This window comes from Penaeus vannamei, chromosome 36, assembly GCF_042767895.1.
Source record: "Penaeus vannamei isolate JL-2024 chromosome 36, ASM4276789v1, whole genome shotgun sequence".
In the NCBI taxonomy this organism is placed as follows: domain Eukaryota; kingdom Metazoa; phylum Arthropoda; class Malacostraca; order Decapoda; family Penaeidae; genus Penaeus; species Penaeus vannamei.
Window position 1 is genome coordinate 631,510 of NC_091584.1, and position 13,102 is coordinate 644,611.

At 33.7% G+C, this 13,102-nt stretch overlaps 1 protein-coding gene across 1 annotated transcript in view; it reads left to right on the forward strand.

The window, feature by feature from the left end:
- The window catches only part of LOC138859465 (endonuclease/exonuclease/phosphatase family domain-containing protein 1-like), a 20,755-nt gene extending 7,943 nt beyond the window's left edge, over positions 1-12,812 (forward strand). The window contains exons 8-15 of the mRNA XM_070114847.1: positions 2,859-2,991; positions 3,931-4,033; positions 4,364-4,468; positions 4,861-4,971; positions 6,029-6,169; positions 8,700-8,970; positions 9,497-9,637; positions 9,788-12,812. Coding sequence (XP_069970948.1) covers positions 2,859-2,991; positions 3,931-4,033; positions 4,364-4,468; positions 4,861-4,971; positions 6,029-6,169; positions 8,700-8,970; positions 9,497-9,637; positions 9,788-9,975 — 1,193 coding nt within the window. The 3' untranslated portion in view covers positions 9,976-12,812. The remainder of the gene's footprint in view (positions 1-2,858; positions 2,992-3,930; positions 4,034-4,363; positions 4,469-4,860; positions 4,972-6,028; positions 6,170-8,699; positions 8,971-9,496; positions 9,638-9,787) is intronic.
- Positions 12,813-13,102: the final 290 nt, after the last annotated feature.

A 13,102-nucleotide genomic window follows, 5' to 3' on the forward strand; every position in this document is an offset into this window, starting at 1 on the left:
CAGTAGTAGTAGAATATATATATATCTATATCTATATCCATATATATGTATATGTATATATATGTATATTTATATGTATATGTATACATATTTATGAATATATGCATATAGAAAAGTTATGATAATTTTTTCACTTTCCATTAAGGAAAATGAAACCCTAGTAAAGGAGTAAAGAAAATTATATAATCATAAATGCAACTGTATCTCAGAATTTTGATCGTAGAATTTGAACTGTATCTTTGGGGTTGGGAAATGTTCAATGTTTTGAGATTATGAATGTGTTCATGAGAGTAATAATTTTTCAAAACTATTGCCATATGATTGATTCTTTGTCAATTTAGAAGTCTTAGAATGTATTCAACATGTGAAATGAAAGTGAAAGGAAATAATCCAAGCATGTAGAATACCTTCGTCATTGCTACATTTGTGATCCATCGAAAGCTGTCTTTCAGGGCACGCATCGCCCTGTCATATTGTGTTTAGAAGGGTGCCGTACCTTCTTGACATTAGAGATTATAGAAGTAAGTTAATAAATGTGAAGACCATTGGAAGTAAAAATGCACATTGTTCCCTTACATTTGCTTTATTATTCTGCACTTTGTTATTCATGGATTTGTGTAACATAGAAGTTATGTGGGACAAGAGGAGTTAACACATTATTGCTGCTTTGGATAACAGTGCACATCAAGCACACACCAAAGGCATTATTTTGCTTGTTTTTATGATACACCTGTAATGTAGTACACGTGTAGTGATGAACGTTTATTATTTCCAACAGTATACACTAGTATTGTTGTACTTCACACTGATCTACAAGTATGCAAAATGCTTTTGATTCAGCTTTTGAGAAAGTATTATACAGTATTAGTAAATGGGATTTGAGTACTGTTAGGTCTTTGTATATTTTGTTTGCTTGCTATTCTATTGATGAAAATTATTGGATGAAGATATACTGATAAAAAAGCATAAATAGTGTACAGGGAAGATACTTTGTTTCGGTTCCGGTGAATTTGTTTTATTCAGTTACTTTTTTTGTTCAGTTTTATATGAAGTAGGCTAAACTTATTAGCTTTTCTTCGGGAACTGTTGTACATAAAATGTATATTGATATTTTATCTGAAAAGTATTTATTCTTGTGGTGTAAACTGTAGATCTGAAATACTACACATTGTCCAAGAAATCATCAATCCTTAACTTTTTACATATACTATTACAACAAAATTGTTAACCAGTTGGAAATGTATTTGACAATATTTTTCTTCTTAATCACAACCCTTTCTGGACTTTCTTGAGATACAAAGGACATGATTTACATTTAGACAATTTTTTATATGATAGGTATTATATTGATTTCTTGATTTATATTTAATGAAGTGAAACAGATATGATGCTATCCATTTGGCAAGACTCAGATGGCTCATGTGAAAGCAAATCCTTTTTTTAATCCTTACCCATTACCCTGATACTGTAGTCCAATACTTCAAGTAGGCTTGGGTATTTACACTGTATTTACACTGTTTTTTATCATTTATAAGACACCATCAAACTTGCCCTCACTATTAGTATTTTGTTCATAGTTCCTAGTGTCACATGAAAGGTCACTGCCCACCTCATCCACCTGCTTGAAATTCTTTGATTTTTTTTTTTAATGTGTCTGTTTGTTGTCTAAACCTAATCACACAAAATACTAAATGAACAAAAAAAGAAAATAACTGAACAAACAAAGGAATAAGCAAGTTGAGTATGTAATTGTATTTTTTATATATATACTATAAACATTTAGATACATACAAGTATGTAAATGGGTATATGCCGTTGTATACACATACACATGTTGAGAAATATTTTTGATAATCATTTTATTTGTCACAGAATATCATGTTTGTGTATAACCTGTTAGGCAAACTTTCATTTGAAAGCAACACAGTGGGACATACTCGTAAGTTTCAAGTGAAATAAGTAGTGTATGTTAACCTTTTCTTTAGTATTGAACTCTACTGCCTATAGGGATGGATTTGTTAACTGCAGGATGTGATATGGAACCAAAGAAGATTTTGCCTGCTTTTCCCACTTGGTGTTTATGTAAACAGTGCCTTATGGCTCCTCCCATTTTTTGCTGGCACAACACTAATTATAATTGAATTGTGATGTGGTATGGCATCTAGATTTATTTTTTTCCTTCATTTTACCTCATTTTGCAAGAATGGCCAATTTTCCAAGGATATTGTAAAGCAACAAAATTAGTGCATGTGCACTAGTGATTAGGTCTCAACCTAAACGTATATACTTTTACCTCAAATGTGAAAAATTGTAGCTATCATAGAAAATATGAATATAATGTATATTAACCCTTTCATAACAGAGCAGAGACTTGCTTACTGCATCTTGCACTGGGAGAGTTTGGTGCAACTGTGCAACTGCTCGCCAGGGTTTTTGTCTGACATACAATAACATTTCTCTCACCATAGTCTTATAGTTTGCGTAAATTATTTCAAAGTGCTTTTGGAAGAATGTGCCAGGCAGTAGAGGGTTCATAGGGCAAATTAAATGGCTTTTAACATATTAGTTTTACTAAAACACATTATTCATTTGATTCAAGTTTTACATTTACCTGTATATTTATAAAAAATATGTAGACAATGACACAAAAAGTGACATGGATGCAAGTATACAGAGTAGCACAATCACATGTAAGTATACATGTTAAATACAAGCAGATACCAAACTGCTCACAAGAGCACATAAATACAAATATAACAACCTTATATACTTTTGTTGTAAAGGCTAATGACCATTATAGAAAATTAAAAAATCACCATGGGACTTTGAATAATTCTACAAAATTTCTTATAATTCAGGTCATCGCAGAACCCATTCTGCACCACTAGACAGTGAGGACACAACAGGGAGAATTTCCAGCAGTTTGCAAAGTGGTGATCCAAGGATGTCAGTGGACTTCTACACAGAGATTTTTGAACTCCTTTCAGTGAAGTAAGTTGTTGAAAGGGAGAAAGTTAATTGAAATCTGGTGATGAGTGTTGTTAGTGTAGAATGTCAGTGATTTGTAAGTCAAGGGAATAAACACAAGCACAAACACAATGTGTACACACAAATGAAAATGAAACTAGCCACAATGAGAATTGAAAATAGGCGTAAAGTTTTGAACTCTTCACAAGTTCCTCTTCAGACAAAAACTGAAATGGAACCATTTCGGTTTATGTCTGAAGAGGAACTCGTGAAGAGTTGGAAACGTTACGCTTATTTTCAATTCTCATTGTGGCTAGTTTCATTTTCAAGGGAATAACTTGACAGGTATATTGTTTACCATTTTAAGGTGACAAAGATAAGTAAGTGAAGATGAATGTGTAGTTTTGTTAAATCTATTCCAAGAGGGCAGGGTTCCACAAGGGAGAGATTAATTAGTATTTAAATGTAGATTGTGATTTCCACCCCCTAACAGTGTCTGCATAAAGGGAACTCTTGTTCTTTAGTATACTAGTTTAATACTGTACATTTAATTTCCTCTGTATTGTTTATCATAAATATAACAAGGAATACTCATAGTACGGGAAATGCTGGCACAGAATCTAACAAAATTATTCCAATTCTGTATTGAGCACACTCACATTACCTCCAAGTTGGCTGATGAACACATTTAAGCATATTACTGGGGTCCTTTTTGAGGAATGTCTAAGTGTATGTGAGTTCTAGTTGGTCTCTAAGTTTAAAGATGTGTATATACTCCTATGTAGCATGAATTACTTATTATTTTAGATACCATTTACATTTTCTTTATGTGCAAATTGTATTGATTAGGTGAGTAAGAAGCTGTTTAGTTCTGTATATAAATGATAGAATATGAATTGATGTTGCCTTTGAGGACAGTGATATTTTCACTAGTTTTGACAGTATGCCTTGCATTTTCTGAAGGTCTGAGCGGCCCATTGTAAGAGACGTATTCCAAGGACAGCATAATGGACGTCCAGCGATTAGAATTGCCACATGGAACCTCCAGGAGTTGACGAAAGAAAAGGTTTGTAATCCTTCCAAAGAATTATTCAATTCATTTCTTCCATAACAAAGGAATTGATTAGTTTATATATATTACTGCTTTGCATTCATTCACACAGAATTTGTTCTTTTGCATAATGTTAAAAATTGGGATCATTTAATAAATTTCAGATTTTTGCAAATAGTCTAGGAATGACATGAAATATGTTAAACCTGCATTACAAATCATCAGAGTTATTTCCTGTTAAAGCTATTCTTAATTTCTCAAGTTTTATAACATGCAAAACAAGAAGAGAGACAAGTAACATCTAATCCCTCGTTCCCTTCTCTCTCTTTTTCTTTTCGTGACCAGATGTCCAATCCTGGGGTGCTGGAAGTGATCTGTCGCACAGTGTTAGAGAATGGGTTTAGTATCTTGGCTATCCAGGAAGTGGGAAGCAAAGACGTTTTAGAGAAAGTGAGTGGGTAGCTTTGGCTCGTCATTCTGGTTTCTGTTGTTATGTCGTGTTCTTAGATTTGTTGTTTATTTTAGTTATTTTTAGAAATATTTTATTTTCTATTTATTAGTTTTTGTTCTTGTTACTAATGGTAATTGTTAATATTATTGTTATCACTGTTAAGATTCTTATATTTGTTGATGTTATTGGTGTGATTGTTAGTATTCTTCTAATTATTATTAGTATCATTATTGTTATTAGTAATGTTTTATTATTGTCTCATCATCAGCAGCAGCTATTTTTTCTCTTAATTTCTAATATTTTTTGTTATGCTCTTTTTTCTTGTCAGTATTATTGTTACTATTGTTATTGTTATTACTATTGTTTTCACTATCTTCATTATTTTCTGCAGATCTGCTCGGAACTGAACCAAAGCAGCTTGCGTCGTGTGCGTGAATGGGGAGGCCCTAAGGGAGAGTGGCGATGGCAGGTGTCAGAGGAACCAGCGGGAAAAATGTTCCAGGTGAGAGTGAGTGAGTATGAGAGAGACTGAGTGAAAGTGAGAGAGAGTGAGAGAGATATCCATTTACTTGATTATCATAAGGAATGACATAAACACCGTTAGTTAAGTTACTCTGCTTTACTGACAGATATATAGACATGAAGCTCTAATACTTCAGCAAATCCTCTCTGTATGTCACTTCTGTTCACCGAAACACTGATGTAGTCACTCTGAAAAAGTGACTACATTATAGGCACCTATAATGAAGTTAAACCTTCAAAATTATGATATTATTATGAATTAAAGCAAAATAAAAGCTTTTACATGCCAAATGTCGCTCACAAACAACTGATCGAGTTGGGTGCAAACGGGATACTGCCAATGCGCGCCAACAATCCCGTTATTACGTCCACTTGCCAAACATTTTTACCTATCAGCACTGGGCTAATGAGGGACATTCCTTCTTAAAATGGCCAGGCCTCCAGCGATAACAGACCATCCCCTGGAGCCCCAGTGGATGCCCTACTTTTCCTGGCTGAATCCTGCTTGCCAGTCCTTAAAGCTACTTCTCCTTGAATTCCCAGCAAGACTTCATGAAATGGCTTTCCACACTGCAGAAACCACACTGAACACCTTCATTTTTCCTCACTTTATCGCAAGACTCCAACCTATACCCCACAGATCCATAGAATGTACACCTTGGAGCAGTTTGCGTGTGTGTGTGATTGATTTATATTTATGCATTGATTTTTGTGACAAGAGTTATGATATTTTTATGACAAAACAGAGGGTAGGTTTAAAGTTTCTTTTAACCTCTTTTACTGGAAGATTGCATATCAAAACCTCAAAGAGTAAATGAAACTAATATTTCTTGTACTTCTGAATTTTCAATCAATTAGCTATCTGCTTGTGGTGCCTGGTGTGTAGTTCGATGTGCCTTAGGATAATCCCATTGTAGTGTTGTTGAAATAGTATAGAAAAAAAATTGTAATGTTTGAATTTTTTTTAAAACCACTTTGTCATATAAGAAAGTCCTATTTGTCACTCTACACCAAATAATTACTTTGTTTTTACCCAGGGTTCGGAATATGCAGCCTTTATATACAACGTTCGTCATAATGTTCAACTTTTGTCTGCTTGTCTTCTTAATGTACACAACAACAACAACAAAAAATCCAATACATCTTTTACAAGAAAACCATACCTTGGCTATTTTAAGGTAAGAATTATGCAGGTTTAGTATATGATTTATTTGCAATTTGTTTGCTCTTTCTTATGCATGCATGATTGTTTTGATTTTCTTTTGTGGTTATGATATATAGATAATGATATTTGTATATATTACTATGCTAAGGGTTTGCAAATTCACATCTGTTTGTAAAGCTTGGCATGAGAGAGAAAAAGAGAATAGATCTCAAAGAACAAAGTGTCAAGGAAAGTGCAACAAAAAAGAATGAGGATAAAAGCTGTACATAAACAAATGTGATTGCAGAGAGCATGAGTGAGAAGAGTGCAAGGCAAGAGCACATTGTGCTGATATTAACCATATCTAGCAGGATGTCTATTTTTTGTTATATGAGTTAAGCAAATCCCAGTCATGAGCCTTGTCACCTAGCAGGTACTGGAAAGAAACCAGGTAGCATGCAAACTGGTTGAGCACTATGTGAGATGCCATGACATTGTGATAAAAGGTGGATGAAGGTAAGGCCACCAATGACTCTCCAGCTGCTTGACACACACACACACACACAAAAAAAAAAAAACGAAAAAAACAATGGAAGCGTAAGGTACTTTGTACCATTGTCAGAATATGGAGGCAAGACAGCCCATCCTGTGGTTAGTCAGCCACGCTACACTTGGCATCTACTCCTTTGGAAACTGATTTTCACACTCATTACTAAGGCATTGCACATGTACCAGCAGTATGAGGGCTTGGTTGCCACTAGAGGGAAGAGCACAGTATATGAATGGCTAGACTTTGCACATGCATTACATGGCAACCTATCTAGTTCAAATTGTAGAATCTAGAAAAGAGAACCTGTGGCCTTGACTGCTGTTTGGAGAGCTGTTCAGCATGTGTGTGGTAAAATGTAACTGTGGGGTACAGTACATGCCCTTGGGGCTTAGGCATCTCACATACCATGTTTTGCTGAGCTATGTAGCACACTTGAGTCTAAGGCCTCTCTCATGCATCAGTGGCAGAATAATCAGAGCAAAAGCTTGGTGTACCAGGGGCTATGCACGTCACATATACTGCTAGGCAACTGGCAGCAAATCAACTATCTGCTTTAGCATAGGAGAACCCAGCTGATAGGAGACGTACATCTCCAGCTGAGGAATATGGATGGAATAATTCAATTTGCATCAGAGTAGCTTCTCAGCCCTGCCTTGAGAAAAAATTGAAATGGACGACTCATAAGCTCTCACAGAAACTTATCTCATGCACAATTCACAGCCAAGGGTGTTGATTGGAGATTGATCCAGAGTACCTGAATGGCACTCTGAAACACAAGACCCATTTTGTTTGTGTCTGTCTGCAGCTTGTATGTGTTTCATCAGGAGGTACATGCTTTTTATGAGTATTTATTTCTTTTGTGTCTAACAATAACATGAATGGTAATTTATTCTACCATGATGATACTATGGTAGAAAATCCCACAATGCACAAATTAGATTTTTTTTAAATGAGACAACAGTTTGGAAATCCTCTTGGATTTCATCTTCTGAAGATGAAATCCAGGAGGATTTTGAAAATGTTGTTTCATTGTGTTTGTTGTCAGAAACACATGTATTTCTGATGAATATATTCTTGAAATCGGTTAAATATATCTCTTGTATTGTATAGATAGTCATTTTCATTCATACCTTTTTTCCATATAGATATAGATATAGATATAGATATAGATATAGATATAGGTAGATATAGATAGATATAGATAGATATAGATAGATATAGATAGATATAGATAGATATAGATAGATATAGATAGATATAGATAGATATAGATAGATATAGATAGATATAGATAGATATAGATAGATATAGATAGATATAGATAGATATAGATAGATAGATAGATAGATAGATAGATAGATAGATAGATAGATAGATAGATAGATAGATAGATAGATAGATATATATATATATATATATATATATATATATATATATATATATATATATATATATATATATATATATATATATATATATACATATATATACATATATATACATATATATACATATATATACATATATATACATATATATACATATATTTACATATATATATACATATATATACATATATATACATATATATACATATATATACATATATATATACATATATATATATATATATATATATATATATATATATATATATATACATATATATACATATATATACATATATATACATATATATACATATATATACATATATATATATATATATATATATATATATATATATATATATATATATATATATATATACATATATATATATGTGTGTGTGTGTGTGTGTGTGTGTGTGTGTGTGTGTGTGTGTGTGTGTGTGTGTGTGTGTGTGTGTGTGTGTGTGTGTGTGTGTGTGTGTGTGTATGTGTGTGTGTGTGTGTGTGTGTGTGTGTGTGTGTGTGTGTGTGTGTGTGTGTGTGTGTATGTATATAAAATAAGAATTATGTAGGTGATTTACTCCAGTTAAAGCATGAGATTTGAAGACTTTCCCATCTTGCAGGCAAACAATCTAGACTTTGTGGTGGTCGGCCTCCACATCAAGCCTGTCAGCCTCAATGGAAAGAAAAATGAATTAAACGATACCTTGGTGGAGGTAGAGGACAACGACAACAGCAACGGCAAAGACAAGGGCGAGAATCAAGTCCTAAGAGAGAGCACTGACAGGAAAATCTCTCAGCTGGGCCCCCTTGTCACGGCTCTCAAGGAGAAGCTGATTAACGAGAGGGAGATTATCCTTCTCGGGGATTTCGGCATGCATCCTGATAACAAGGGTGAGTGGGGGAGGGTGGGGAGGGTGGGGAGCGGTGCAACATGTTTTTATGTTGATGTATCTCTTGATTCATTTCATGTCTGTGTATTCTTATTTAGCTGTATTTCTTGATTTAGTTCATCTCTTTTCCAAGGCAGAAGAGTGTGAATGTTAACTGTTGTTCCTTTTTAATGTTTCTATTTCCTTTTTGCTTTCTTAATTTTTTTTCTTTCTTTCCTTTTTCTTCCTTCTTATATTCATATTCCTCTTACTTTTCATCTTCTAATTAATTTTCTTTTTCATCTTCCTCTTCTTTTTTCTCTTCCTCTTATTTGGCTTCTTCCCCTTCTCTCCTCCCCCTCTTCCTTTTCCTCCTCCTCCTCCTCTTCCTCCTCTTCCTCCTCTTCCTCCTCCTCCTCCTTCTCCTTCTTCTTCTTCTTCTCCTTTTCCTTCTCCTTCTTCTCCTCTTCATACTAGTATTTTGAAGATTGATATAGATGAAATAATTGTCTTTGTGGTTGTATTTAGTGTCCTTTGTCTTTCAACAGCTTTTGATGTATTGCGAGAAACATCCTACACCAACATTGTGCCAGCTGACACCTTTACCAACATCAGTGCAAAGAACAACCAGGGAACTAACTGTTATGACAACATCTGGCTAAATCCGCACACAAGAAGTGTATATACAGGTTTGTCATTTTTATATGTAATGTTTTTTTAGGATTTTACGAATTAAAATCTTGTAGAATATCAATGCATCTGTGATATAGATATTTTCTGCCTGTTATTATTCATGTTTTCATTGAATTATTTTATTTTTTTCTCTCTTCTCTCTGCAGGTAACTGGGGTGTTGTTCGAGAAGGCATGAGTCACTTGGCAATCCCTCGAGGCTGGTTATGGGGTGGGATGGTGAGCAATCACTGCCCTGTGTACTGTGATCTCTACTCTAATGTCAGTCCCAATTCAAGTCAACAGGGCAGCTTGCAGCTCAGCAGAAACATGGGAGAGGTTTTGAGAGATGAGTGATGCTGTTGAGAGCAGTAAACCAAGGATGAATAAAGTTGAACATAGCTGTTGAAAAGAGCCATAGAATGAACAAGAAAATAGATATGAGAATGGAATTGAAGAATTTAGTAGCCCTAGTCTATGTGTGAGCAGACTGAGCAAATTTTCAGATGCTCGTAACTGACACTTCAGTCGAAGATCTCAGGGTTTGAATTAGAAATCCCAGTTGCGTTCCACTCTTGTATCTTTTTTATTCTGATTTACTCAGGACATTTTTCATTCATGGATTGTTACAAGTGGAAAAGGTTGGGATATTGCAGTCCAATCTCAAAGTGTACTCTGTAGGTCTGCTTTGAAAATTTGCTGTTTTTTACAGCTTTGAAGCAAGGAGTGTTGACACACCCAGCAGTAACAATAGAAATTGTTTAACACAAAAGGTGGCATCCTTCAATATAATTCCTCATCTCTTGTTGGACTTCAGTCTTATTTGTCCTCATTGCTAATCATCCTATTCACCTTTGGTATTTGTAAGTTGCCTGTGATTATTTTGGTAACAGCATCATAGAACTTTATCGGGAGAAGTGGAACAACATATTGTTCATTGGAATATTTGTTTGCAAGTTGTTGGGGTTTATTCATATCCACTGTGATATTCTTGCTACCTGTGGTACAGTGAACGTGCTCAGGTTTTGCCACTGTAATCAGTTGCTCTGAGGTAGAAACTTTTAAGAACTTTAGATTAAAGAGTGGGATGTTCGTGTTGTCCAGACAAAGACTGCTACAACGTCACTGATCTCTGACTTGCCTTGCTGGTTAGCATGTCAGTTTTGCATGTTTTAAGGTGCAAATTTTTATGCATTTTTTGTCAGAGGGATTTGATTTTTTTTTTAGATTTATATGAAATTTGGTCATTTTGTGAGGACTCCTTTTTTTAAAGATTGAGCTGATATCAGATACAGTTGAAATGTATTCTTCCTTTTTAAATTCATTTATTTAATTGTTTGTTTACCATTGCCCGTAAAATTAGATTTAATCACTTTTTCAAAAATGTGTAATTGTGACAAGATTAATCTATATCAGACTGACAAATTGTGAGTGAAGAGAACATTTCAAATTATTGTATACATACAGTCAGGATATTTTTCTTGTTTGCATTTGCCCTGTTTAGGAGCTGTTCAGAAATCACAATAATATGTGTTCATCCCTTTTGAGTTTGTTATATTGTTTTATCGTATGGGAAGCCGGTAACATTTTGACCGGTTTTTGCATTTTCATTTCCCTTTGGAGCCATATTGATCAGATGTTTTTAGTGATATTGCTTGATCAGTAATTTTTTACTGAAAGTTATGTATTTGAATTGTGTGATTGGCATTCAGTCTTGTGTATATATGTATAAAATGCTCTTTTATTTAGCGATTAAAGTGTATAATACTAAAATTACAACATATTCAAGTTAAGTTCAAGGAGGATGTGTGTATTACAACTTGGGAGGACGGTTGACATTTTTAATAGATTTTATGAAGACAATATACACTTAGGACAGTTATTACAAAGGTACTGATTATTGTAAATAATAATATATATGAATCATAGATATTTATTTAATGTGTTCTGTATTTATTGACTAGCTTTTCCTTCATATTATTCTATTTTTGTTTATTACTACTTTTTTTCATTACATTATCAAGTCATTCATTTAAAGAATGTCATTTCTCCACTCAGTCTGGCAGACTTATTGTAACAGCCACCAAAACAAAATTTTCTCAACAAAGCATGGCTCTCTCACCATTTATCATTAGAAATGTTTGTGTGATTGAGTCCCATTAACTGCCCATTAATGGTGAGCTCTTTGACAGTTTTTTTTCCTTCTTCCTTCTTACCTTCCTACCTGATCCCTAATGCTGTATCTTTCTGTTTTATGACATTGCCATTATAGGTCTCAAATTCTGCAATTTTTGATCCATTGAGACTGGGAGTGTATGCAGACATGGCCTCTCTGTTGTTTTTTCTCTTGATACACATATTATAGAGTAAATCACGTAAGTTCTTGTAAATCCATCTATATGATATGATTTACAAAATTGACAGTGCATATACCCGCCACCAACAAGATGATAGGTCTCTTGTGCTAGAAATTTTCTATTTTCATGTATGCAATGAACTGCCATGTAATTCTTTCTTTCTTTTCTGCTTTTTGTTTTCCATGTATTTGTGTATGGTTCTGTGGCTATGCAGAAATGTATAGGATTACTGGTATGGGGTACTTACACAATTTTTGTATATGACATTTGTGGTCTCAAAGTGTCTTCTGATACTTTTGTGCATATATTTTTTAGGAGGTTCTTAAGGGAACTGGGTCATACTGTATGTGATTTTTATCTAGCCAGTGATATATGGTGCTTTAACTTCAGTTGCAGTATTGGTAAGAAAGTGCAACATTTTAGCCTTTGTGATGTACAAATTTTTATAAGCTTTCCGTAAGCAGTTGTACTCTGATGGTCTTGTCAATATTACAGTGGTAATATGCATTATCTATAGAGTGCTGAGGAGACCCCTTGGAAAGTCTTTGGCTTGTAGATTTATGCATAGACGTTATGGAAAGGTTTGTAGTTAGGTATGTTCTCTTGTAGCCTAAGTATAATGACATTTTGAATGAATCTTGCAAAAGTTTCACAGACAAAATTAAAGGAATATCATATTGTAATATTTAATAAATTACTCTATTTATTGATTTGGTGGTGATTATGCTTTTTTTCTTTTACTTTGGTACACTTTCAGAAAGAGAAAGAGCTGTAACAATTTTGTGCCTTTATTCCATTGTATGTGAATTCTTTTTATTTAAACAAATAATATTTGAACTTTTTCTTTTTTTCCTCTAGGTTTTGAAGTTTTATTTCTTCTCTTGTGTTTCTTACATCTCACATTTTTATCTGTATACTTTATATCATATGATGCCAATGATATGAAAGATTTAGATTGGAAATGCACACATGCTTGAACATTATTATTTTCTAGCATAGAAGATTTTGGAATTATAGTGAATGATTAAATTAATTTGACTGGAAGCTTATTTATTTATATAAATTTCTATAGTGATCTTTGTTATTGCATTATGCTAAAGTAGTTTAAAGAAAACACTACTATTATT